The sequence below is a fragment of the Capra hircus genome, chromosome 1 (assembly GCF_001704415.2).
Source record: "Capra hircus breed San Clemente chromosome 1, ASM170441v1, whole genome shotgun sequence".
Lineage (NCBI taxonomy): Eukaryota > Metazoa > Chordata > Mammalia > Artiodactyla > Bovidae > Capra > Capra hircus.
In genome coordinates this window covers 115,929,308-115,957,111 of record NC_030808.1, presented here as the reverse complement: position 1 = coordinate 115,957,111, position 27,804 = coordinate 115,929,308, and the positions used below count along the sequence as shown (strand labels likewise).

The following is a 27,804-nucleotide window of genomic DNA, read 5'->3' as shown; positions in this document are numbered from 1 at the left end:
AAAATAAAAACAGCCAAATAAACAAAACATCACATTATTGATACTGAATTAGAAAGAGCTATACAAACAGCTTTGGTCAAAGTTCCACTTATGTGGGAATGATATTTGACCAGAAACAGGGGCTGAGAGTGCAAAACAGATCCTTGCTCTGCTGCCTTTTTTATCAAGCACATGATATAACAGAAAAAAAGGAATTCACATCCTCTTAAAAGGATAAATTTAAAGCAGAAACATTCTTTCAGAGCATTTTCTAAGTAAGTAAAACCTTGAGCCCTTTTGCTAAGCTGCTGTCTCCCTGACTTTTGAAATACTGATGACTGGAGATATACGATGACCTTTGGCCCTGGCAGATATAAAAATCAAGTGAGCAAACTGCTGTTTTCCCACCTTGAACAGAAAACCTATAACTGTGGTAATATTTATGTCTGTTTGTTTTTGGTTTTTACTTTCTCTGTGTGTTTGGCTTTCTTTTGATAGCTACTTATTCTGAAGTCATTTTTGTAAAACATTGCCAGAACGGGGGAAATATTTTTAAAAGCTTGTGTCCCTCTGCGTTTTCCTTCCCGAGATGATGTGGTGAGTAGCACAGTATCACCTGCAGATGGAGCAGGAACCAAAAAATTTCTAGTGGTTCAACTGAAATGTTTTACTGTGAGTTTGTCTAGTTTAGTTTTATAAATCTGCTTAACATATTGACATTAGATCATTTACGCTTTATTTCTGCATCTTTTCACTGAATTTGTTTCAGTAAAATTACTTGCTAAAAATAGTTGCTCAGTATGAATAAGATTCTTAACAAATGTTAGATCCATCCTTGATCCAATGATGACAATATTCACTTTGTGATCTTTCTGGGAACATTTTTTTTTTTAAAGACAGTTTTCAATTTTCCAGGATGTGATTCCAAAATAGCTTGATTTTCAGTTGTATAGAAAAAGAGCCAGTAAGAAAAATGAGAGGTTGCCAGTGATCCCTAATCCCTTATGTACACTAAATCTTTGAAAGTAGTATTAGTATGTTCTGGATTCAAAAGGAAAATTAAAACTATCTCTTCATGGGAAGAAAGGATAATCTGGGGGACTACACTGCCTCTCAGTGGTTCATCTAATATTTTCCTCAATGTCAAAATGTTTTATAAAATAAAAAATCTAAGTTCAGTTCAGTTCAGTTGCTCAGTCATGTCTGACTCCTTGCGACTCCATGGACTGCAGCATGCCAGGACTCCCTGTCCATCACTAACTCCTGGAGTTTACTCAAACTTACGTCCATCAAGTCGGTGATGCCATCCAGCCATCTCATCCTCTGTTGTCCTCTTTTCCTCCTGCCTTCAATCTTTCCCAGCACTAGGGTCTTTTCCAGTGTGTCAGTTCTTGGCATCAGGTGGCCAAAGTATTGGAGTTTCAGCTTCAGCATCAGTCCTTCCAGTGAATATTCAGGACTGATTTTCTTTAGGATTGACTTGTTAGATCTCCTTGTGGTCCAAGGGATTCTCAAGAGTCTTCTCCAACACCACAGTTCAAAAGCATCAATTCTTCAGCACTCAGCTTTCTTTATAGTCCAACTCTCACATCCACACATGACTACTGGAAAAACCATAGCTTTGACTAGATGGACCTTTGTTGGTGAAGGAATGTCTCTGCTGTCCAGATAGGTCATAGCTTTTCTTCCAAGGAGCAAGTGTCTTTTAATTTCATGGCTGCAGTCACCATCTTCAGTGATTTTGGAGCCCAGAAAAATAAAGTCTGTTACTGTTTCCATTGCTTCCCCATCTATTTGCGATGAAGTGATGGGACCATGCCATGATCATGGATGCCATGATCTTAGTTTTCTAAATGTTGAGTTTTAAGCCAGCTTTTTCACTCTCTTCTTTCACTTTCATTAAAAGGTTCTTTAGTTTTTCTTCGATTTCTGCCATAAGGGCAGTGTCATCTGTGTATCTGAGGTTATTGCTGTTTCTCCTGGCAATCTTGATTCCAGCTTGTGCTTCATTCAGTCTGGCATTTCACATGATGTACTCTGCACAGAAGTTAAATAAGCAGGGTGACAATATACAGCCTTGTCCTGCTCCTTTCCCTGTTTCGAACCAGTCTGTTGTTCCATGTCCAGTTCGAACTGTTGCTTTCTGACCTGCATATAGATTTCTCAAGAGGCAGGTCAGGTGGTCTGGTATTCCCATCTCTTTCAGAATTTTCCACAGTTTATTGTGATCTACACAGTCAAAAGCTGGGTATAATCAATAAACCAGAAATAGATGTTTTTCTGGAACTCTCTTGCGTTTTCAATGATCTGGCGAATGTTGGCTATTTGATCTCTGGTTCCTCTGCCTTTTCGAAATCCAGCTTGAACATCTGGAAGTTCACAGTTCACATATTGCTAAAGCCTGGCTTGGAGAATTTTGAAAGTAAGAAATACATTTATTGACCTATTATTTTCACACTTATGTTTTCATGGGTAATAATGTATGCAAAGCTGTCTGAGTACTCAATGAGAAATCATTTTCAGCAAGTAGAGTAGGGTTGGTATTTCTTTTTTAGGGTTGGCATTTTTCTCTCCCATAAGAGGAAAATGTTTACTCTTCATTAAACGTTTTGAATGCAACCACCATAATTTTTCAGATTATTATTAATAATTATAAAAATTATTAATAATTTTTAAATTAGTAGCAGACTTGACTAATAGGAATTCACAGTTTCAAGGCTAAGATTAAGTAAGAATTAATGAACCTCTTTAAAGTGTTATGGTTAATTCAAAATTGTTCATTTAATCCCTAAACTGTGTCTGACTGACTTTTTTGCCACCTCACTGACCGCCAGCCAGACTCCTTTGTCCCTGAGATTGCTCAGCCAAGAGTACTGGAGTAGATCGTCCTTTCCTCCCCTAGCAGATCTTCCCAACCCAGGCACTGAGCCTATGTCTCCTGCTTTGGAAGCGAATTCTTTACCACTGAGCCAACAAGGAAGCCCAAGGTTAATTCAACTTAAAACATAATCAAAACACCAAATCAATATGTTAATGTGTAAATGTAGCAGTGATTAAGTAAACAAGTGCTGAACTTATTTACTTGTTAGGTCAAAACAGAACAAAAAAACACTTGCTGCAACACCAAGAAGAAAATTCCGATAATTTTGTTAGGAAGAGAATGTTTCTTACTGTTATGTTAATTATGGTTTGAAATTTGCACCCTGGGTAGTGCGACATGAATCTAGAAATCTGTTTTTGATTGGTTAAAGTGAGTTTTATTGTTCATTGTTCAGTGTAAAATCTTCGATAGGGTTCTAGGGTGGATCAGTGGGCAGGGTTTAACCATCCTGGCTGGTTAGACCTAGTCATAGTGAAATACAGTATCCTAATTAGATACGATCGAAGCTCTAAGTGGAAACTCTTTCTTTCATATACCGAGGGCGGCTCAGCCTGCCTGCGCAGGGCTCCTTTGCCCCCGCCGGGCTTCTTTCCCCCCGCCCCGTGGCCCTCAAGCTGCTTCTTGCCCTTCTCCACCTGTAGCCGAACCAACGAGAGAGGACACCGCCTGCGTCTAGAGCAGCCTGGAACGTAAAGGAGGACCTCTCGAAAGTGAGAGGAAAGCCGGGTGCGCTTGCGCTTTCGGCCCTTGAACCATACCGGACGTGGGGAAAGATGCTTTCAGAAAGCAGTTTGTTTTTGAAGGGTGTACTTCTCGGAAGCGTTTTTTGTGTCTTGATAACTATGCTAGGACATATTAAGATTGATTATGGAAAGAGAACGCACCACCATGAGCGTCACCACCTACAAGCTCCTAATAAAGAAGATATCTTGAAAATTTCAGAGGATGAACGCACGGAACTCAGTAAAAGCTTTCGGGTATACTGTATCATCCTTGTAAAACCGAAGGATGTGCGTCTCTGGGCTGCGGTGAAGGAGACGTGGGCCAAACACTGTGACAAAGCAGAGTTCTTCAGTTCTGAAAATGTTAAAGTGTTTGAGTCAGTTAACATGGAAACTAATGACATGTGGTTAATGATGAGAAAAGCTTACAAATATGCCTTTGATAAATATAGAGACCAATACAACTGGTTCTTCCTTGCACACCCCACTACGTTTGCTATTATTGAAAACTTAAAGTACTTTCTGCTGAAAAAGAATTCGTCACAACCTTTCTATCTAGGCCACACTGCAAAATCTGGAGATCTTGAATATGTGAGTGTGGGAGGAGGAATTGTCTTAAGTATAGAATCAATTAAAAGACTTAACAGCCTTCTCAGTATTCCTGAAAAGTGTCCTGAAAAGGGAAGGATGGTTAGGGAGGTATCTGAAGATAAACAGCTTGCAGTCTGCCTGAAATATGCTGGAGTGTTTGCAGAAAATGCAGAAGATTCTAAAGGAAAAGATGTGTTTAATACCAAATCTGTTGGGATTTTTATTAGAGAAGCAATGACTAATCATCCCAACCAGGTGGTGGAAGGATGTTGTTCAGATATGGCTATTACTTTTAATGGGCTGACGTGTAATCAGATGTATGTGATGATGTATGGGGTATATCATCTAAGAGCATTTGGGCATGTTTTCAATGATGTGTTGGTTTTCCTACCTGTGAATGGTTCTGACAATGACTGAGAAGTGTAACAAGAATATGTATATTATCACCGTGTAAGACACATGTTGTCATTATTTGTGGTAAAACTATATACCCAACACAGCAGTATGTTTCCTTGCTTTTTTGTTCCCACTTAAAGTTTGGCGACACTGGTTTATTTGCACATTGAAGTTTAGTAGTACATTTTCAAATAGGGTGAGGTTTTTCTCTTGAAACGTATGAAAATTTTATGTGTTGGGTAGAAATGTTTTAAGAATGATAATTTTAGAAATAAAGGATATACTTATAAATAATGTATTTTATGTGGTAAGTGTATTATAATTTATGTGGTAAATTCTAAATTATGAATATTAGAAATCTGTGGCACATATTTTTGCTGATTGACTATATTGGTATATGTGCTGTGCTGAGTTGCTCAGTTGTGCCTGACTCTCTGCGACCACATGGACTGTAGCCCTCCAGGCACCTCTGTCCATGGGGATTCTCCAGGCAAGAATATTGGAGTGGGTTGCTATGCTCTCCTCCAAGGGATCTTCCCAACCCAGGGGTCGAACCCAGGTCTCAGGCATTGCAGGCAGATTCTTTCATCATGTGAGCTACTAGGCAAGCCCAGAATACTGGAGTGGGTAGGCTATCCCTTCTGCAGAGGATCTTGCCGACCTAGGAATCCAATCTGGGTCTCCAGCATTGGAGGCAGATTCTTCACCAGCTGAGCTACCAGGAAAGTCCTATATTGGTATATAGAAACATAAAAATGAAATGTAGTGTTTTGATGACTTAGCCGAAATGAAATCCTTAAAGGTGTACTTAAGTAGAACTCAACGGTGGTACTCCTCAGTAATCATGTTACCTTCACAAATGTCAGGCTCTTTTATTGTCCTGTGTTGTCAGCATCCGGAGGCAAAGTCCTAAATCTGTTTTGAAGTGTACTTCAGCAGAGATTGTATACAGAGGTGTGTACTCTTTCAGAGGTAGAAAATAATGTCTTTTGTTGTTTGGTCACTCAGTTGTGTCTGACTCTTTGTGACCCCATGGGTTGCAGTATGCCAGGCTTCCCTGTCTTTCACCATCTCTTGGAGCTTGCTCAAACTCATGTCCAGTGAGTCAGTGATGCCTTCCAATCATCTTGTCCTCTGTTGTTCCTTACTCCTCGTGCCTTCAATCTTTCCCAGCGTCGGGTCTTTTCTAATGAGTCAGCTTGTCGAATCAGGTGGCCAAAGTATTGGAGCTTCAGCTTCAACATCAGTCTTTCCAATGAATATTCAGAACTGATTTCCTTTAGGATTGACTGATTTGATCTCTTTGCAGTCCAAGAGACTCTCAAGAGTCTTCTCCAATGCTGGGCTGGATGAAGCACAAGCTGGAATCAAGATTGCCAGGAAAAATATCAATAACCTCAGATATGCAGATGACACAACCCTTATGGCAGAAAGTGAAGAAGAACTAAAGAGCCTCCTGATGAAAGTGAAAATGTTGGCTTAAAGCTCAACATTCAGAAGACTAAGATCATGGCATCTGGTCCCATCACTTCATGACAAATAGATGGGGAGATAGTGGAAACAGTGACAGACTATTTTTGGAGGATCCAAAATCACTGCAGATTGTGACTGCAGCCATCAAATTAAAAGATGCCTGCTCCTTGGAAGAAAAATTATGACCAACCTAGACAGCATACTAAAAGCAGAAACATTACTTTGCCAATAATGTCCCTCTAGTCAAAGCTATATTTTTTCCAGTAGTCATGTATGGATGTGAGAGTTGGACTATAAAGAAAGCTGAGCACCAAAAAATTGATGCTTTTGAACTGTGGTGTTGGAGAAGGCTCTTGTAAGTCCCTTGGACTGCAAGGAGATCCGACTAGTCCATCCTAAAGGAAATAAGTCCTTGGTGTTCATTGGAAGGACTGATGTTGAAGCTGAACTCCAATACTTTGTCCACCTCATGCGAAGAAGTGACTCATTTGAAAAGAACCTGATGCTGGGAAAGATTGAAGGTGGGAGAAGAGGATGACAGGGGATTAGATGGTTGGATGGTATCACTGTCTCAATGGATATGAGTTTTAGTATACTCTGGGAGTTGGTGATAAAGAAGGAGGCCTGGCGTGCTGCAGTCCATGGGGTCACAAAGATTGAACACGACTGAGTGACTGAACTGAACTGAACATTTCAAAATAACCACGAATGCCACATTAGTTGGGTGCATGGTCCACTTTTAGTTGATTGAGAATCACAGGATGGGTATCCCTGTCTGTCAAAATTTTACCGATAATAGCTACAGAAATGTTCCCCTACTATTAGCAAGTGTTGGAACCAGTAGTGAAATCTAGGCCTCACATTAGAATCCATAGGTTTAAGCCTTTCACCACTAGGGAGCAATCTCATCCTACCAACCCTCAAGGTTGTCTCCTAAAGATGTCTCGTGTGTATCTAATTCCTATCCTTCTTGTCAATGTCACTTCCAAACCCTCAGTGCTCTTTTAAGTCTCTCAGCTCATCCTCCCGCACTATCAAGGATGTCTGTGCAAATTCAACACCCCCACCCCTTGAGTATTTCATATGTCTTTAAAAATTATTAGCACTATATTAATTTTATTTCTTTCTACTTATATCCTAGAAATGTGCTTTTTTTTTTCTTTTGAAAAGTATAATCTCTTCTTTGCCTGGGGTCATATTCCCTCATATTATTTGGATTTTAATCAGTATTTCTCTTCTGTCTATAAATGGGTCCTTTTTATTGAGTCCTATTGTTACAGCCTCTTCTATCTTGATCTTCCTTGTTTCTGAATATTTCTGTCACCTGTCACTCTTCTCAGGCTCATTTTTATACCCTGTGGAATCCATTTTCCCCCTTTGAAGAATACTCTAAGTTGTGTAAACTGACAATGCCCACACCTCCTTCACTGAAACTACTGTTCCCTTGATTTCTATGAAACACGTTTCTTTTAACTTCCTTTTGCCTCTCCTGCTTAATCTTCAGGTGCTTCTCCTTCTTTAAAATAAAACAAATATAAACAAATATAGACCTCTCTTTATATTTTATAAGTGTTTGTGTTCCTCAGTATTCCTTTCTTTAGTTTTTGACTCTTCACATTCTTTGCACTTTCAGCTCTATCTCCCACACCCACGCTGCTGATTTCCAAAGCTCTATTTTGAGCTATAACCATAGTCCTAAAGGTCAATATATATAACTGCAGAGCTTGCCAGTATATCTGGAAGAATCACAGTAATCCAAACTGAGCATGACCAAATAGAACATATCCTGTATATCTCCCAATAGTCTGAGAAAGAAAGAAACACAAATAAACAGCAACTTTAACAAGTTGAGAGACAGTGACATTAACTTCAACAAGTTGAGAGAAAACTTCAACTTCAGCAAGGAGAGAAAATAGACATGCTCCTCAGCTGCATTCTATTAATAAGGGGCAATTACAGTCAATTACTTATTGTTTCTTAGCATCTACATTTAATAACCAATTCTGTCCACCTTTCTTCCTAAATATATTTTTCTGGTCATATAATTTATAATTAAATTCCTTGGTAATATCTACTACCTACTGACAAAGAAATCCTTAGTGTAGCATCCAAGTACTGGCACCCGTACTCCTCTTTTCCTATGTGGTTTCACCTTATACCCCTACTTCTCTCTCAACATTTTTTTTTCAGTTGTACTTAACAGTTAATTCCCTGAGCCTTTTATGTATTGTCATGACTCTTTTTTATTAACGTATTTTTTTTTCTGCAATGACCTTCCCCATTTACTGGCAGCTGTCAAACCTGAAGTCTTTGAATCACTCCATATGGAAACAGGAAAAGTGAGAATGTAGGGATTCCACCAATTAATCATATTTCTATCACATTTCACCTATGTAGGTAGTCTTCCACTGCTCCTATTACAGAGTAGAGTTTCAAATAAATTTTTTTTATGTATACAGAGTGTACATCGGCAGATCTTCTGAATGAATGGATGGCAAGTAAACATTGCTGTGGCTGTAGGAATGGAGTAAGAGCATTTTATTTGTGGGTTGTTTTTAAAAATATTATGATTCTTGCCCTTGTGATAAACAATTTTAATTTCCAAAGAAGACACCTATGGCTTCACAAGGACCGAGATCATAGGAAGTTTTGATTTATGTTATTTTATTATCATTACATTATCCACTCTTCCTCAAAGGGGCTTAGTTTCTCTTTAACCTCTGTCATTGGAGAGACCCTTGAGAGGCAACACAGGCTGAACGTCTCTGACAACGTTGGCTGTGGTGCTTCTAGAAATGCCTAGGAGCTTAATCACCCATTATACAATTGGGATGCTGTATTTGCTTGAACTGGTGATAAAAGATCAATTTTATAGATATTCTTTCTTTAAATTGAACTATTGATTTACAGTATTGTGTTAATTTCAAGTATACAGCAGAGTGACTCAGTTACACCTGTATATGTATATATACATATATTTTCAGTTTATTTTCCATTATAGGTTATTAGAAGATATTGACTATATAGATATTCTTAATTGTTGGAATATCAGGTGCAAATATTGTGACCATCTGGGAATTCTAAGTCATTTTCAACATAAGAGAACTGAAGTACTCATGATTTTTGCCCGAATTCCCAATGATATACTGCAAAGACTTGGAAATGTCCAGTACTTTATGTTCTACTCAAAGCTTCTCTGTGCTTCTTTTCCAAAGAATTTTTCCCTTATATTTTCTATCAATTGTCTATTTTGTAGAATTTTTACCTGTAAAAATTTCTAATATAAGACACTTACAAATCATTTGGTCTCAGATTTGCTGCTTTTAAAATCTAGTGTGCACTCCTAACAATGATTGTGAAGATATTTGTCACCAACTCCATAGAGAATCTGATAAATGCTATAGAGCATCTCCCCTTTATTGCACTTTTGCTGAAAAATTTGCATAAAATTTTATGAGCATAAACACTTAAACCTTAACTCTCTCATCTCATGGAACCCAACATTTTAAAAATGTTATAACAGAATCTATTTTTTTTTAAAAATAGAAGTTAGTAGTAAGTCAAGGTATGATTGGTGAAACTAAAGATTCAAAGTATGACTTATTTTATTCTTTGGAGCTACTGGTTAAAGTGAGAGATACCTGGATATAGCCAATTGAAGTTTAATCATATATGCTTTTGTTTCTTTCTCTCTCTCTCTCTCTCTTTTTTTCTGTCTGAAGCTATAGATTAGCTCTTCAATATCAGTTTTCTGTTGCCCATGAAGATGTCATTTCTGTGGTCAAATTCTTTCTGCAAGATTAAATTCTTGCAAAATATGGAGTTGATCCCACTAGAGCCTGTATTTCAGGTGATAGTTCTGGGGGTTTAATTGCAGCAAGAACGACTCAAATGGTATGTTTTATGTGTTGCATATTATACATATTTATAACACATGCACACATGCTGTAATTCTAGCACAAAAGTGTCATTTTCTTTGTTAGGATATTTTTATCAGTCTTATATTTAAACTTTTAAATGGAAAAAAACAAAAAAACCTTACTGTTCTTTTAAATAATTTTACCTTAAGACAAGGTGGCTTTAGAGCATTGAGGGAAATGAAATATAATCGTAAAGAAGGCTTTTCATTAGTCACCAATTTTGAGGGAAATAGAACAATGTCTAGGAACCACTATTTAGTATGACAAGAGGTTTATTGTTCTCATTAGGTAAATTGTAAAAAGTCTACCAAGCACTTGGGATTACTGTAGTTCATGCATTTCAGTGGAATGTTAGCAGATAACATTTGGGCCATACAGCATGCTTGCATGGAAAAACTGTTGCTATTAAAAGAAAAAAGGACAACGGCCATTGTTAAAACACTTGCTGTGTGCACTTAATAATAACTGTCCACAATAACTAATAAAGTTGAAAAACAAATTTAGTACAATACATAATTCTTACCCCCAAAACCAATTTTTTTGGAACAAAACAATAAGCAGAGGAATTTAAAACCAGCAGGATTTGCTAACTCCTTTTGTATGACCACTTTTGCTATTAGCCTGAGAAGGAATTAGTTGAGTCTCTGTCTCATTTTTACTTATGTGTGTGCTGTTGTTTCTTACACTCTGTTTTTGAGATGATCCACTTGGTTTATAAAATACCTGTCTGAAGGCACTGCGGTGAGATCATGGGCATTAGAGAGATTATGTTAGAGAAATCTGTCTTTCCTCATATTCTTTGTGGAATTGTGGCACCCACTACACATTGAGAGTGCAGTTGGCTGGCTAACATGTTTCTTGTGAGGTTCCACTGGGGCTTATTTTCAGTTAATTCTCTCTTTAGAATTCCATGGATAGAGGAGCCTGGAGGGCTACAGTCCACGGGGTCTCAAAGAGTCAGACACGACTGACCAACTAAAACTTTCAACTTCACTTAGTCCGTCAGCTACTTGACTGAGGGGTTAATTTTAAGAAATATCCTTTAGGTACTGAGATTTTCATGTGGAGTGGCAGCTGGTATATTCATTTCTACAGATGTCATTGTTAAGGACGTTGGTCTGTGGCTAGGTAATTGCTCCTCAGAGATTAGTTGTGTATGGTGGCTCTTCTCACTTCATAGCTGAGATCTTAGGATACCACTTTTCTCTATAAGAAAGGGAAGCTCTAAATATGTGCTCCATGAAGACGAGATGTATATTAGAAATACTTCCTTTAATTTGGTCCAATTCCTTTTCAATTTAGATAATATGTGAGTTTGGAGATTGATATCCTATTACTGTATTCATTCTTTCTTCTCACTTAGGTCATGGTAGGTCAAAAATGATTTTTCAATATAGATAGTATTTCATCTAGGAATATTTTCCTAGGAATCATATAATATTTTTTATTTGGTGGTTATATGTGAATAAATATATGTGTGTATGTGTGAATCATTACTGAGATGAAACTGGGATGACACACTTTAATGCCCTTAAAATATAAATATGATGAAAATAATTATTAGAAATTATATCATTTTCATAATTATTTACATCATAACAGCTGATTTGATTGGAATAAAGGCTGCCACTCCTATAGTTTTGAAGCCTTTAACAGATTCAAATTTTACTATATGTTTTTTTCAGATCCAGAATGATCCAGAATTCAAAAATAAACTGAAAACACAAGCTGTAATTTACCCTAGTTTACAGGTCATTGATACCTCTATGCCATCTTACTAAGGAAATGAACATGGTCCATTTCTGTCAAAGAAACTGGTAATCAAACTTACATGCCTATATTTGACCCAGGATAAAGCAGTCCCCCAGGCAATAATAAAAAATCAACACATGCCTCATGGGTCCAGGCATCTGTTCAAGCTGGTTAACTGGAGCACCTTCCCTCCTGAGGAATACAAGAACTGTGTATATACTGAACCACATCTTGGGAGACATAATTTTCCATATTCAGCACTTTTGGATAGTAGGTTATCACCCTTGGCAATCAATGATTCCCAGTTGCAAAAGTTGCCCTTTAACTTACTTCCTAACCTGTCAACATGATATTCTAAGAGATGTAGGACTTACATATGTCTCACAACTTCGAAATGTTGGAGTTAAAGTTTCTCATGACCATGTGGACGGTGGAATCCATGGAGCTTTATCATTTATGGCTTCACCAATTTATTTACAGCTAGGCATTAGAATAAAAGATAAGCGGCTTCCCTGGTGGCTCAGAGGTTAAAGCATCTGCCTGCAAGGTGAAAGACCTGGGTTCGATCTGTGGGTTGGGAAGATCCCTTGGAGAAGGAAATGGCAACCCACTCCAGTATTCTTGCCTGGAGAACCCCATGGACGGAGGAGCCTGGTGGGCTACAGTCCATGGGGTTGCAAAGAGTTGGACACGACTGAGTGACTTCACTTTCACTTTAAGCATATTAATTGGCTAGAGGAAAATCTATAAATAGTACATATAACTAACTTGCTAATCACTGTTACAGTCAAAAGGCTATATTTTAACATTTGTGAATTTAAGTGACAATATGCTTTTAGCTTTGATCAACCAAGGTTTAAATCAAAACAAAATTACTGTGCATCTTAGAAAAAAGTAATTTCCCTAATCTTGCTAAAAGGAAGACTTACACTGTATTTATCCCATTAAGTGTCATTTATCCTGTTTGATACAACTAAAATATTCACCAATCACAGTAAAGTATAAAAATTAAGTATGATTATAAGCAAAATTCACACGAAAGCTTCCATGTAAGACAGGAATGGTAATGTATTGGTAACTGAGAAGAAATTTAAAGAAAGAAAAATTGAAATGTCTTTTAGATGGGGTGGCAGAACACTACCGTCAAGTGTTTTTTTTTTCAGTTAGTGGTCCATACATTAATTTTATCTACCCTATGTTAATCATTAGTTTTCTTTCACTCACACAAAGTCTGCTTTCAGACATATTGCTAATCTTCTTTGCTTTTACAAGGAAATGATCAACATCTGAACTATGCATTCTTTCAAAAACCTCAATATTTAACTGTAACTAAAAGTTTAGAAATGTCAATCCTGAAGGTAGACAAGTTATTCCACTGATTTCTGTGTATGAATTATTTATCCAAGAAGTTTCTTAACCAATTGTACACGGAAGTGAGAATTATGTATTCTATTATTTTGAACTTTTAGAGTGAATGATTTTATTTTCACAAGGAGCTACATATATTAAAATGATATTTAAACTGATGATCTCCAGACTTGTGGACTTCCCTGTGATGAGGGGGCCCAGATTAGTCCACTAACTCATGTTAGTCCACATCAACATTACAACTAAAATTTATTACCTTTAGGTGACATCATAAGCAGTGTCTAATTTTCTGAGGTCCCTGTGATGCGGCTCTTGCATGTGTTATTTTCTCTGTTCTGTGTCTTTTTAAAAATCTGAGTAAACTTGGTACTGTGTACATGTAATTGTATTTTGTTGTGTTCATTTGTTTGATAATTTAATTCCAAAACCCATTGTTGGAGTCTGCAGCTTCATTATTTGGTTTGGGGACATCTCAACATATAATCTATCCTCTAATCTTTCAGCACATTCCATCATATTAAGGTCTGCTCTGAAATCCAAATACTAAACTATTACATCATCTCCCAAAAGAGTTGATTAATATGTTTTCTTTGATATTAGTTGTTTCATCATCATGTGTGAAATAACATCCTATTCAACAATCATCTAGTTGTCTCATTTATAAAAGATACACTGTTCAAAAATGTCATCTATAAACTGCACTTGAAAAAATTTGCTTGCATTAATCATTAGAATCATGTGAGTAGACAGTTCGTGTTGAAAATTTGTTTTGTAAGCATCATTATTTACATTAATTATAAAACTTTACATAAAGCATTGTAGTTGTCAATATTACAAACCAGTAAGTTCATGTGTAAACACTATAGTGATTAACAAGTAATTTTTGAGGAAGGATTTGTGCTATTGAAGACCATTTTCAGACTATCAAAAAATTATGACAGTCATGCAGATATAAAAAATGAACACAGACTAAAACTATATTTTAATTCATTCAGGAAGAAACTAAGGCAATTTTTACAACTTCTTCAAAAGAGAATCCAGAGTGACACAAATAGATGGAGAGATACACCATGGTCTTAGATGGGAACGATCAATATTGGGGGAATGACTATGCTATGCAAAGTAATCTAGAGATTCAATGCAATCTCTGTTAAATTACCAATGGAAGTTTTCACAGAATTAGAACAAAAAATTTTTCAATTTTTTTGAAACACAAAAAACCTCAAATAGCCAAATCACTCTTGAGAAAGAGAAACAGAGCTGGAGGATCCTGACTTCAGACAATACTACAAAGCTACAGTCATAAAAACAGTATGGAACTAGCACAAAAACAGAAATATAGATCAGTGGAACTGAATAGAATTCCAGAGATAAACCCATGCACCTACGTCACCTAATCTATGACATAAGAAGCAAGAATGTATAATGGAGTAAATAAAAGCATCTTCAATAAATAATGCTGGGGAAACCAGACAGCTACATATAAAAGAATGAAATTAGAACACTCCCTAACACCACACACAAAAACAAACTCAAAATTGATTAAAGACCTAAATATAAGGCCTGAAAGTTTAAAACTCTTGGAAAGCATAGATAGAATACTTTTTGACATAAATAGCAGCAAGGTCTTTTTTGATCAACCTCCAGGCTTCCCGGGTGGCTCAGGTAAAGAATCTGCCTGTCAATACAGGAGATGCAGGAGATGGGGGCTCAATCCCCGGGTCAGGAAGATCCCTTGGAGGAGGAAATGACAACCCACTCTAGTTTTCTTGACTGGAGAATTCTATGGACAGAGGAACCTGGCAGGCTATAGTCCATGGAGTCACAAACAGCTGGACACAATGGAGTGACTAAATGTGCACGTGCGCACACACACATACACACACACACAAGTAATGAAAATAAAAGCAAAAATAAATGTAGAGAATCTAATTGAACTTGAAAGCTTTTGCACAGCTAAGGAAACCATTTAAAAATGATAACACAACCCTTAGAATGGGAGAAAAATATTTACAAAAGCAGCAATTGACATGTGATTAATCTCCAAAATAAAAAGCTCATGCAGCTAAATATTAAAAAAAAATGGGCAAAATATTTAAACAGACATTTCTTCAAAGAAGACTTAAAGATGGCCAAAAAGCATGTGAAAAGATGCTGAACATCACTAATTACTAGAGAAATGCATATCAACTACAATGAGGTATCACCTCACACCAGTCAGAATAATCATCATTAAAATTCTACAAACAATAAATGCTGGAGACAGTGTGGAGAATAAAAGACACTCTTACTCTGTTGGTGGGACTATAAATTGGTGTAGCCATGATGGAGAACAGTATGGAGGTTCCTTGAAGACCTAAAAATAGGGCTACCAGTAATCTTACTCCTAGGCATATCTCTGAAGAAAGCTGTGTTTTGAAAGAATGCATGTACCCCAATATTCACTGAGGCACTATTTAAATAGCCAGGACATGGAAGCAACCTAAATATCCATGATGAGAGAGATGATAAAGATGATATGCTGCCTATATATAGTGGAATACTACTCAGCCATTAAAAAAAAAACAAAATGATGTTATTTGGAGTGACAGGGTGGACCTAGATATTGTCATACTGAGTGAATGAGGTAAAACAGAGTAAGCCAAATATTATGTGATATCTCCTGTATTAGAATCTAAAAAAATAGTACAATGAACTGATTTACAAAATCGAAGTAGACTCACAGATAAGAAACAAACTTGAGGTTGCTGAGAGAGAAAGAAGGGAGAGGGATAAATTGGGGGATTGGGCTTGACATATATACACAATTATATATAGAATAGTTAACTGATAAGAATGTACTGTAAATCACAGGGAATGTTGCTAAATAGTTTGTAATGACCTATACAGGAAAAGAATCTAAAAAAGAGTGGATATACATATATGTGTAACTGAATCACTTTGCTGCACAGCACAAACTAACACAACAACTGTAAATCAACTATACTCCAATAAAAATTAATTTAAAAATTAGTTATAGGTAAACATTCCTTGAACTAAAAATGAATACATATACATAAGTAAATGGATTCCTTAAGCAAAAAAAAAAAAAAAAAAAAAAAAGGGACCAATATAATGAAAAAATATCCAGTACCACGTGTAAGATAGACAGCTAGTGGGCAACTGCTGTATAGCACTGGTAGCTCAGTTTGGTGCTCTGTGATGACATAGAGGGGTGGGATGGGGTGTTCGAAGGGAGACTCAAGATGGAGGAGATAGACGTATACATATAGTTGATTCACTTCATTGTGCAGCAGAAATTAACATAGCATTGTGAAGCAATTATACTGCAGTTTTAAAAAAAGTTACAAAAATAAGCCCTCAAGACAATGAACAGTTAATGCAGGCAATGTGCAGCTGAAAAACATTTCAAAGACCAAAAAAGACTACACCCAAATAATCTTGAGAAATATACAGATTACTTAGAAAGAACTCCTAAGCAACTTACCGTTTTTTATTAAAGTACATTTTTTTTCCCCTGTAGCAAAAAGAAGGAAAACGTGTAGATAAAATTTTCTATTCTTTAAACCACAAGAACAATTCACCAGGTGAATTATGTCTGTAGATATATAGGGATGGATGGATGAGCCAGTTAAAGAGCTTGGAGGATATGGTTAAAGCAACAATAGTAAAAAATAGCAGTTAGAGGTGGAGCTACATTAAAAATAAGGTATCAGAGTTTTGAGGTTTGTTGTTGTTGTTTAGTGACCAAGTTGTGTCTAACTCTTTAAGACTGCATGGACTGCAGTCTGCCAGGCTCCTCTGTATGTGGGATTTCCCAGCAAGAATACTGAGGGGTTTGCCACTTTCTTCTCCAGGGGTTATTCCCAATCCACGAATTGAACCTGTATACCCTGCCTTGGCAGGCAGATTCTTTACCACTGAGCCACCAACAGAGATCCCATTTGAGGCTTCATCATCTGCTATTTAAAAGGATATGAGATGTGTTAAGTGATGATTATGATTATTTGATAAGAGTATAACAATTTTCCTGACACATGTATGTGTTCAATCAATTTTAACTTTTAGGTACTGTTATTAATGTTATAACAGATCAAATCAGCAATTCTAAAAGAAAGGAGGTTTTGATTAAGAGAGGTGATTTAGGTAACAACACTGTGGGAAAGGGAAGCTCTGAAAGGGGTGGTACCTGGGGGAATCCAGACCTTTGAAGGTGAGTGAAAGAGGAGGTGCACAAAATGGGATAGTGGGCACCTGAAGAATCTGAACCACTTTTAGGTCTCCCTGACTAGGCCCTAGATGCTATCCTGGTCCCTTAGGCAGCCTATGCTAATTTTAGAGAAAGACGTAGAGCTGACCCCTCCTCCTTCCAGACTAAGTAGTAGACCAAATAGAGTCTTTCCTCAGGGTATGGGCTGTTGGCCACTTTGCTTGTGTTGGGCTTCAATTTTTATTGTTTTTCCTTCTTGCTGAAATGTTAGAGTGTGAGCCTGTAGTTCAAGTTAAAGCTCAAGGTGCATGGATCAGGAAGCTTAGTTTGTGAATTTCTACCTTCTGGCCTGCACACTAAGCGCAGGTGGCGACCGAGAGCTACCCCACATCCGAGGTCAGGGACAGCGGCCTAGAGTGCCAGGCTGTGATGGCACAGGAACGGCCGAGAGGAGCTACCCTGATCCTAAGGCCAAGGACGGTGGCAGAGAGGAGCCACCCTGCGTCCAAAGCCAGGGGCAGTGCCTGAGAGGAGCCACCCCACGTCTGAGGCTAGGGGTGGCACCCGAGGCCAGGGCAACGACCAGGAGGAGCAACCCCATGCCCAAGGCTAGGGGTGGCGGCCAGAAGGAACAACCCCACGTCCAAGGAGTGGTGGCTGCCTGGCGCAGGAAGACCTAGAGGAGCCATTCCATGCTGAAGGTCAGAAAGGGCGGCAGGAGGAGAAAACCCTCATCCAAGGTAAGGAACAGCGGCTGTGCTTTGCTGGAACAGCCATGAAGAGATACCCCATGCCCAAAGTAAGAGAAACCCAAGTAAAATGGTAAGTGTTGCAAGAGGGCATCAGAGGGCAGACACACTGAAGCCATACTCACAGAAATTTAGTCAATCTAATCACACTAGGACCACAGCCTTTTCTAACTCAATGAAACTAAGCCATGCCCACGGGGCAACGCAAGACGGGTGAGTCATGGTGGAGAGGTCTGACAGAATGTGGTCCACTGGAGAAGGGAATGGCAAACCACTTCAGTATTCTTGCCTTGAGAACCCTATGAGCAGTATGAAAAGGCAAAATGATAGGATACTGAAAAATGTACTCCACAGGTCAGTAGGTGCCCAATATGCTACTGGAGGTCAGTGGAGAAATAACTCCAGAAAGAATGAAGGGATGGAGCCAAAGCAAAAACAACACCCAGCTGTGGATGTGACTGATGATAGAAGCAAGGTCCGATGTTGTAAAGAGCAATTTTGCATAGGAACGTGGAATGTCAGGTCTATGAATCAAGGCAAATTGGAAGTGGTCAAAGAGGAGATGGCAAGGGTGAACGTTGACATTCTAGGAATCGGCGAACTAAAATGGACTGGAATGGGTGAATTTAACTCAGATGACCATTATATCTACTACTGCAGGCAGGAATCCTTCAGAAGTAATGGAGTAGCCATCATGGTCAACAAAAGAGTCCAAAATGCAGTACTTGGATGCAATCTCAAAAATGACAGGATGATCTCTGTTCGTTTCCAAGGCAAACCATTCAATATCACAGTAATCCAGGTCTATGTCCCAACCAGTAACACTGAAGAAGCTGAAGTTGAACGGTTCTAAGACCTACAAGACCTTTTAGAACTAACACCCCCCAAAAGATGTCCTTTTCTTTATAGGGGACTGGAATGCAAAAATAGGAAGTCAAGAAACACCTGGAGTAACAGGCAAATTTGGCCTTGGAATGCGGAATGAAGCAGGGCAAAGACTAATAGAGTTTTTCCAAGAGAACTTACTGGTCATAGTAAACACCCTCTTCCAACAACACAAGAGAAGACTCTACAGATGGACATCACCAGATGGTCAACACCGAAATCAGATTGATTATAATCTTTGCAGCCAAAGATGGAAAAGCTCTATACAGTCAGCAAAAACAAGACCAGGAGTGGACTGTGGCTCAGATCATGAACTCCTTATTACCAAATTCAGACTTGAACTGAAGAAAGCAGGGAAAACCGCTAGACCATTCAGATATGACCTAAATCAAATCCCTTATGATTATAAGGTGGAAGTGAAAAATAGATTTAAAAGGGCCTAGATCTGATAGACAGAGTGCCTGATGAACTATGGAGTGAGGTTCGTGACATTGTACAGGAGACAGGGATCAAGACCATCCCCCTGGAAAAGAAATGCAAAAAAGCAAAATGGCTGTCTGGGGAAGCCTTACAAATAGCTGTGAAAAGAAGAGAAGCAAAAAGCCAAGGAGGAAAGGAAAGAAATAAGCATCTGAATGCAGAGTTCCAAAGAAGAGCAAGAAGAGATAAGAAAGCCTTCTTCAGCGACCAATGCAAAGAAATAGAGGAAAACAGCAGAAGAGGAAAGACTAGAGATTTCTTCAAGAAAATTAGAGACACCAAGGGAACATTTCATGCAAAGATGGGCTCGATAAAGGACAGAAATGGTATGGACCTAACAGAAGCAGAAGATATTAAGAAGAGGTGGCAAGAATACACAGAAGAACTGTACGAAAAACATCTTCACGACCAAGATAATCATGATGGTATGATCACTCACCTAGAGCCAGACATCCTGGAATGTGAAGTCAAGTGGGCCTTAGAGAGCATCACTATGAACAAAGCTAGTGGAGGTGATGGCATTCCAGTTGAGCTATTTCAAATCCTGAAAGATGATGCTGTGAAAGTGCTGCACTCAATATGCCAGCAAATTTGGAAAACTCAGCTGTGGCCACAGGCCTGGAAAAGGTCAGTTTTCATTCCAATTCCAAGGAAAGGCAATGCCAAAGAATGCTCAAACTACTGCACAATTGCACTCATCTCACATGCTAGTAAAGTAATAGTCAAAATTCTCCAAGCCAGGCTTCAGCAATACATAAACCGTGAATTTCCTGATGTTCAAGCTGATTTTAGAAAAGGCAGAGAAACCAGAGGTCAAATTCCCAAGATCTGCTGGATCATGGACAAAGCAAGAGAGTTCCAGAAAAACATCTATTTCTGCTTTATTGACTATGCCAAAGCCTTTGACTATGTGGATCCCAATAAACTGTGGAAAATTCTGAAAGAGATGGGAATACCAGACCACTTGACCTAACTCTTGAGAAATCTGTATGCAGGTTAGGAAGCAACAATTAGAACTGGACATGGAACAACAGACATTCCAAATAGGAAAAGGAGTATGTCAAGGATGTATATTGTCACTCTGTTTATTTAACTTATATGCAGAATATATCATGAGAAATGCTGGACTGGAAGAAGCACAAGCTGGAATCAAGATTGTGGGAGAAATATCAATAACCTCAGATATGCAGATGATACCACCCTTATGGCAGAAAGGGAAGAGGAACTAAAAAGCCTCTTGATGAAAGTGAAAGAGGAGTGTGAAAAAGTTGGCTTAAAGCTCAACATTCAGAAAACGAAGATCATGGCTTCCGGTCTCATCACTTCATGGAAAATAGATGGGGAAACAGTGGAAACAGTGTCAGGCTTTATCTTTTTGGGCTCCAAAATCAGTGCAGATGGTGACTGCAGCCATGAAATTAAAAGATGCTTACTCCTTGGAAGAAAAGTTATGATCAACCTAGATAGCATATTCAAAGGCAGAGACATTTCTTTGCTGACTAAGGTCTGTCTAGTCAAGGCTATGGTTTTTCCAGTAGTTGTGTATGGATGTGAGAGTTGGGCTATGAAGAAGGCTGAGTGCTGAAGAATTGATGCTTTTGAACTGTAGTGTTGGAGAAGACTCTTGAGAGTCCCTTGGACTGCAAGGAGATCCAACCAGTCCATTCTGAAGGAGTTCAGCCCTGGGATTTCTTTGGAAGGAATGATGCCGAAGCTGAAACTCCAGTACTTTAGCCACCTCATGCGAAGAGTTGACTCATTGGGAAAGACTCTGATGCTGTGAGGGACTGGGGGCAGGAGGAGAAGGGGATGACCGAGGATGAGATGGCTGGATGGCATCACTGACTCGATGGACGTGAGTCTGAGTGAACTCCGGGAGTTGGTGATGGACAGTGAGTCCTGGTGTTCTGCGATTCATGGGGTCGCAAAGAGTCGGACATGACTGAGCCACTGAACTGAACTGATGTGGTTTAATAGGAGAAGGAAATGGCAACCCACTCCAGTATTCTTGCCTAGAGAATCCTGTGGACAGAGGAGCCTGGTGGGCTGCTGTCCACAGAGTCACACAGAGTCGGACACGACTGAAGCGACTTAGTATGCATGCATTGATTGGAGAAAGAAGTGATAACCCACTCCACTATTCTCTCCTGGAGAATCCCAGGGACAGAGAAATCTGGTGGGCTGTTGTCTATGCTGTTGCACAGAGTCAGACATGACTGAAGCGACTTAGCAGCAGCAGCATGTGGTTTAATATAGGTAGAGATTCATGTAACCACCAACTATAATCAAAACATGAAAACATAACCCCTCAAAATCACCTTTGTGCCGCTTTTGTGTAGACTTCCTCATCCTAACCCCCTGGTAAGCACCGATCATTGTATGTTTGTATACATTGCCCTTTCTATAATTTCGTAGAAATGGGTTCATATACATTTGGATTTTGAGTCCAGCTTGATGTATTTTGCTACGCACAATGCGTTAGAGAGTAATCCATGCTGTGAGAGTATAATAAATTAGATCCCTTCTAAAGCTGTGTAGTATTCCATTATATGGATGTATCACAGTTTGTCCTCAATAAACAGTTGAAGGATATTTGGGCTGACCAACTTTGGAGTGGATATGAATAAAGCTGCTAAAGCACTCATACACATGCTTTTGTATGAACAAAAATTTTAGTTTCTGTTAGGTAAATACCTAGAAATAGATTTCTAGTTCATGATATAAACATATATTTATCTTTACAAGAAACTACCAAAATACTTCCTAAATATCTTGTACCATTTTGTGTTTCCATCTGCAATATATGGAAGATTTAGTTGTTCTATGTTCTACTAGCACTTAGTATTTTCAGTTTTTCTTTAAAAACCATTCTAATAAGTGTGTCAAATATCTGATTGTAGCGTACATTGGCATTTCATTAATGACTAAAGGTCATACATGAATGGTCTAGTGGTTTTCCCCACTTTCTTCAATTTAAGTCTGAATTTGGCAATAAGGAGTTCATTATCTGAGCCACACTCAGCTGCTGGTCTTGTTTTTGCTGACTGTATAGAGCTGCAAAGAATATAATCAATCTGATTTCGATGTTGACCATCTGTGGTGTCCATCTGTAGAGTCTTCTCTTGTGTTGTTGGAAGAGGGTGTTTACTATGACCAGTAAGTTCTCTTGGAAAAACTCTATTAGTCTTTGCCCTGCTTCATTCCGCATTCCAAGGCCAAATTTGCCTGTTACTCCAGGTGTTTCTTGACTTCCTACTTTTGCATTCCAGTCCCCTAGAATGAAAAGGACATCTTTTTTGGGTGTTAGTTCTATAAGGTCTTGTAGGTCTTCATAGAACCGTTCAACTTCAGCTTCTTCAGCATTACTGGTTGGGGCATAGGCTTGGATCATCATGATATTGAATGGTTTGCCTTGGAAATGAACAGAGATCATTCTGTCATTTTTGAGACTGCATCCAAGTACCGCATTTTGGACTCTTTTATTGACCATGATGGCTATTCCATTTCTTCTGAAGGATTCCTGCCCGCAGTAGTAGATATAATGGTCATCTGAGTTAAATTTACCCATTCCAGTCCATTTTAGTTCGCTGACTCCTAGAATGTCGATGTTCACTCTTGCCATCTCCTGTTTGACCACTTTCAATTTGCCTTGATTCATGGACCTAACATTCCAGATTCCTATGCAATATTGCTCTTTACAACATCGGACCTTGCTTCTATCACTGGTCACATCCACAGCTGGGTATTTTTTTTGGTTTGGCTCCATCCCTTCATTCTTTCTGGAGTTATTTCTCCACTGATCTCCAGTAGCATATTGGCCACCTACCGACCTGGGGAGTTCCTCTTTCAGTATCTTATCTTTTTGCCTTTTCATACTGTTCATGGGGTTCTCAAGGCAAGAATACTGAAGTGGTTTGCCATTCCCTTCTCCAGTGGATCACATTCTGTCAGACCTCGCTCCACCATGACCAGCCCATCTTGGGTGGCCCCACACGGCATGGCTTAGTTTCATTGAGTTAGATGAAGACACCTCATCAGGGCCTAGAGATAGCTCCTCTAGGCCCTCCTGTGCCCGCGCAGCCATTGCTCCTTGGAGGTAGGGTCGCTCCTCCCAGCTGCCGCCCTTGGTAAAGTAATGCTCAAAATTCTCCAAGCCAGGCTTCAGCAATATGTGATCCATGAACTTTCAGATGTTCAAGCTGGTTTTAGAAAAGGCAGAGCAACCAGAGATCAAATTGCCAAGACCTACTGGATCATTGAAAAAGCAACAGAGTTCCAGAAAAACATCCATTTCTGCTTTATTTTGACTATGCCAAAGCCTTTGACTGTGTGGGCCACAATAAACTGTGGAAAATTCTTCAAGAGATGGGAATACCAGACCACTTGACCTGCCTCTTGAGAAACCTATATGCAGGTCAGGAAGCAACAGTTAGAACTGGACATGGAACAACAGACTGGTTCCAAATAGGAAAAGGAGTTTGTCAAGGCTGTATATTGTCATCCTGATTATTTAACTTATATGCAGAGTACATCATGAGAAACGTTGGGCTGGAAGAAGCGCAAGCTGGAATCAAGATTGCCAGGAGAAATATCAATAACCTCAGATATGCAGATGACACCACCCTTATGGCAGAAAGTGAAGAGGAACTAAAAAGCCTCTTGATGAAAGTGAAAGAGGAGAGTGAAAACGTTGGCTTAAAGCTCAACATTCAGAAAACTAAGATCATGGCATCTGGTCCCATCACTTCATGGGAAATAGATGGGGAAACAGTGGAAACAGTGTCAGACTTTATTCTTTTTTGGGCTCCAAAATCAGTGCAGATGGTGATTGCGGCCATGAAATTAAAAGATGCTTACTCCTTGGAAGGAAAGTTATGATCAACCTAGATAGCATATTCAAAAGCAGAGACATTACTTTGCCAACAAAGGTCCATCTAGTCAAAGCTATTGTTTTTCCGGTAGTCATGTATGGATGTGAGAGTTGGACTGTGAAGAAAGCTGAGCACCAAAGAATCGATGCTTTTGAACTGTGATGTTGGAGAAAACTCTTGAGAGTCCCTTGGACTGCAAGGAGATCCAACCAGTCCATTCTGAAGGAGATCAGCCCTGGGATTTCTTTGGAAGAAATGATGCTAAAGCTGAAACTCCAGTACTTTGGCCACCTGATGCGAAGAGTTCATTGGAAAAGACTCTGATGCTGTGAGGGACTGGGGGCAGGAGGAGAAGGGGACGACCGAGGATGAGATGGCTGGATGGCATCACCGACTAGATGGACGTGAGTTTCAGTGAACTCTGGAAGTTGTTGATGGACAAGGAGGCCTGGCGTGCTGCAATTTATGGGGTTTCAAAGAGTCAGACATGACTGAGCGACTGAACTGAACTGAACTGAATGACTAAAGGTATTGTATATATTTTCATGTATTTATTTGCAATACCATTTATTTTTGGTGATAATACATATGTTTAATCTTTTCTCCATTTGAAAAAATTGTTTGTTTTGCTATTGTCGACTATTGAGAGTTCTTCCTAATTGGGATATAAGTCATCTAGCAGAAACTTAATTTTGAAAATATTTTCTCCCAGTCTGGGGCTTCTCCTTTGTTGTCTTATGTTACACAGGAAAAGATTTTATATTTTGTTGAAACATTTTAATCTTCCTTTTCTACATTTATATTATATCTAAGAACATTTCACCTAACCTAAGATGACAAAGAATTTTTCCTATGATGTTTTCTAAGGGGCTTGCCATATTTTATTTTACATTTAAGTATTGGATATGGGTTAATATAAGGTATGAAGATTTGGTCAAGGTGCATTCTTTTTTCATATGGATGTCCAATTGTTCTAGCACCATTTGTTGAAACACTTACCTTTCTTCATTGAATTGCCTTGTATCTGTGTCAAAAATAAATTGATCATGTTTGTATTGGTTTATTTCCAAATTGACTGTTCTCTTTCCTTGATCTGTGAGTCCAGCTTTTCACTAGTGCTATTAATACATTGTATTGATTACTCTTGGGCTTCCCTAGGGGCTCATATAGTAAAGAGTCTGCCTGTAGTGTAGGAGACCCAGAGTTGGGAAGATCCCCTGGAGAAGGAAATGGCAACACACTCCAGTATCCTTGCCTGGAAAATTCCATGGATGGAGGAGCCTGGCAGGCTACAGTCCATGGGGCCACGAAGAGTCTGACAATACTGAGCAACTTCACTTCATTGATTCTCTATTGATAGTTTCTCAGTACTCTTGGAAGAAAAATTTATAGAGTCTTCTAGCCTGGTTCTTCATGATCATGTTTGCTTTGGTTATTATAATTAATCATTCTTTTAATGTTTAAATTGAAATGTAGGGCCACCCAAGATGGACGGGTGATGAAGAGTTCTGACAAAACATGGTCCACTGGAGAGGGCAATGGTAAACCACTTCAGTGTTCTTCCCTTGAGAATCTCATGAACAGTATGAAAAGGTAAAAAGATACAACACTGAAAGATGAACTCCCCACGATGGTAGGTGCCCAATACACTAGTGCAGAAGAGTGGAGAAATAACACCAGAAAGAATGAAGAGGTGGTGCTGAAGTGAAAACAGCAGCCAGTTGTGGATGTGACTGGTGAAGGAAGTCAAGTCAATGCTGGAAAGAACAATATTGCACGGGAACCTGGAATGTTAGGTTCATGAATCAAGGCAAATTAGAAGTGGTCAGACAAGAGATGGTGAGACTGAACATTGACATTTTAAGAATCAGTGAACTAGAATGGACCAGAATGGGTGAATTTCACTCAGATGAACCTTATATCTACTACTGTGGACAAGAATTCCTTGGAATAGAGTAGCACTCATAGTCAACAAAAGAGTCCAAAATGTGGTATTTGGGTGCAATCTCAAAAATGACAGAATGATCTCTGTTTGTTTCCAAGGCAATCCATTCAATATAACAGTAATCCAAGGCGATACCCCAACCAGTAACGCTGAAGAAGCTGAAGTTGAACGGTTCTATGAAGACCTACAAGACCTTATAGAACTAACACCCAAAAAAGATGTCATTTTCGTTATAGGGGACTGGAATGCAGAAGTAGGTAGTCAAGAGATACCTGGAGTAACAGGCAAATTTGGCCTTGGAGTACAAAATGAAGCAGGACAAAGGCTAACAGAGTTTTGACAAGAACACACTGGTCATAGCAAACACCCTTTTCCAACAAAACAAGAGATGACTCTACACATGGACATTACCAGATGGTTGATACTGAAATCAGAATGATTGTATCTCAGATGGTGAAGAATACGCCTGCAATGCAGAAGACCTGGGTTCAATCCCTGGTTTGAGAAGATCCCTTAGAGAAGGGTTAGCAACCCACTCCAATATTCTTGCCTGGAGAATTCCATGGACAGAGAAGTCTGGTGGGCTATAGTCCATGGGATTGCAAAGAGTCAGACATGACTGAGCAGCTAACACTATATTCTTTGCAGCCAAAGATGAAGAACCTCTATACAGTCAGCAAAAGCAATACCAGGAGGTGAGGGGTCCCAAAGTGGTAAAGGAATAGGATGGGGAGACCACTTTCTCCCACACAAATTCATCAAAAATCATTTGAATGTTGAGCAACTTCCATAAAACAACTTCTGAATGCTTACAGAGGACACCAGGCACCCAGAGAGGCAGCCCAATCTCTTTGAAAGGAGTTAGAACAAAATATAAAAGATAAAAACAGAGACAAAGGATTTAGGGATTTAGGATTTAGTAATGAAGAAGTTTCCATACAACAGGAAACCCTCTTACAGGCTTGTCAGCGGGGAGCTTTGGAATTTCAGAGGGCAACATAACTGAGGGGAAAAAACAAACACATGCAGAGAAGCGGCTCAGACACTCGTGTCTCTCAGCAGTGTCAGGGGTGGGCAGGGAGGCGTTGGTCCTTAGGGTAAGGACTAGGCTTGAATGCCTTGAGGTCAAAGAGGGGGCTAATGTGAACTAGCAACCCAAAATATGAGATCACCAGAGAGACCAAAAATAAACGATCTTTCCTGTAAAAGGCTCTTACGCTGTATGGTGAACCCTGGCGCACTCACAGAACAAAGGATTGTGGTCTAGCAAATACCAAAGGAGAGCAAGACGGCTACTGTTTAGGGTCCTCACTCCCTAGAGCAGGGAGTCAGGTGTGGGGCAGCCAGAGCTGGGTTGCAAGGGGCTGCTGCAATCTCAGCCCCAGAGACTGCATCTTCCACCAAACTGTGAGTAGGTTGCCAGTTGCTAATCAGTTGCTGTTCTAGTCTTGCAAGGATCCTGGATGGTTCACATCCACCAGGAGTGTCACAATCTGAGGTCAGCTCCCCAGAGGAGACACATGGCACACTCTGCACTGTACCCTCACGGTGCACTCAGGAAACCAAGTGGAGGGACCAGGCA

General features: G+C 39.2%; 1 protein-coding gene and 1 pseudogene across 1 annotated transcript; both read left to right on the top strand.

The window, feature by feature from the left end:
- On the top strand, positions 3,634-4,590 carry LOC102178896 (C1GALT1-specific chaperone 1-like). The gene has a single exon (XM_005701224.1). The coding sequence runs from the start codon at positions 3,634-3,636 to the stop codon at positions 4,588-4,590; it is 957 nt and encodes a 318-aa protein (XP_005701281.1).
- LOC102179464 lies at positions 8,565-16,627 on the top strand (annotated as a pseudogene).

Excerpts from the sequence above, each read along its gene's own strand:
- LOC102178896 (XM_005701224.1), top strand. The coding sequence starts at position 3,634 with ATGCTTTCAGAAAGCAGTTTGTTTTTGAAGGGTGTACTTCTCGGAAGC.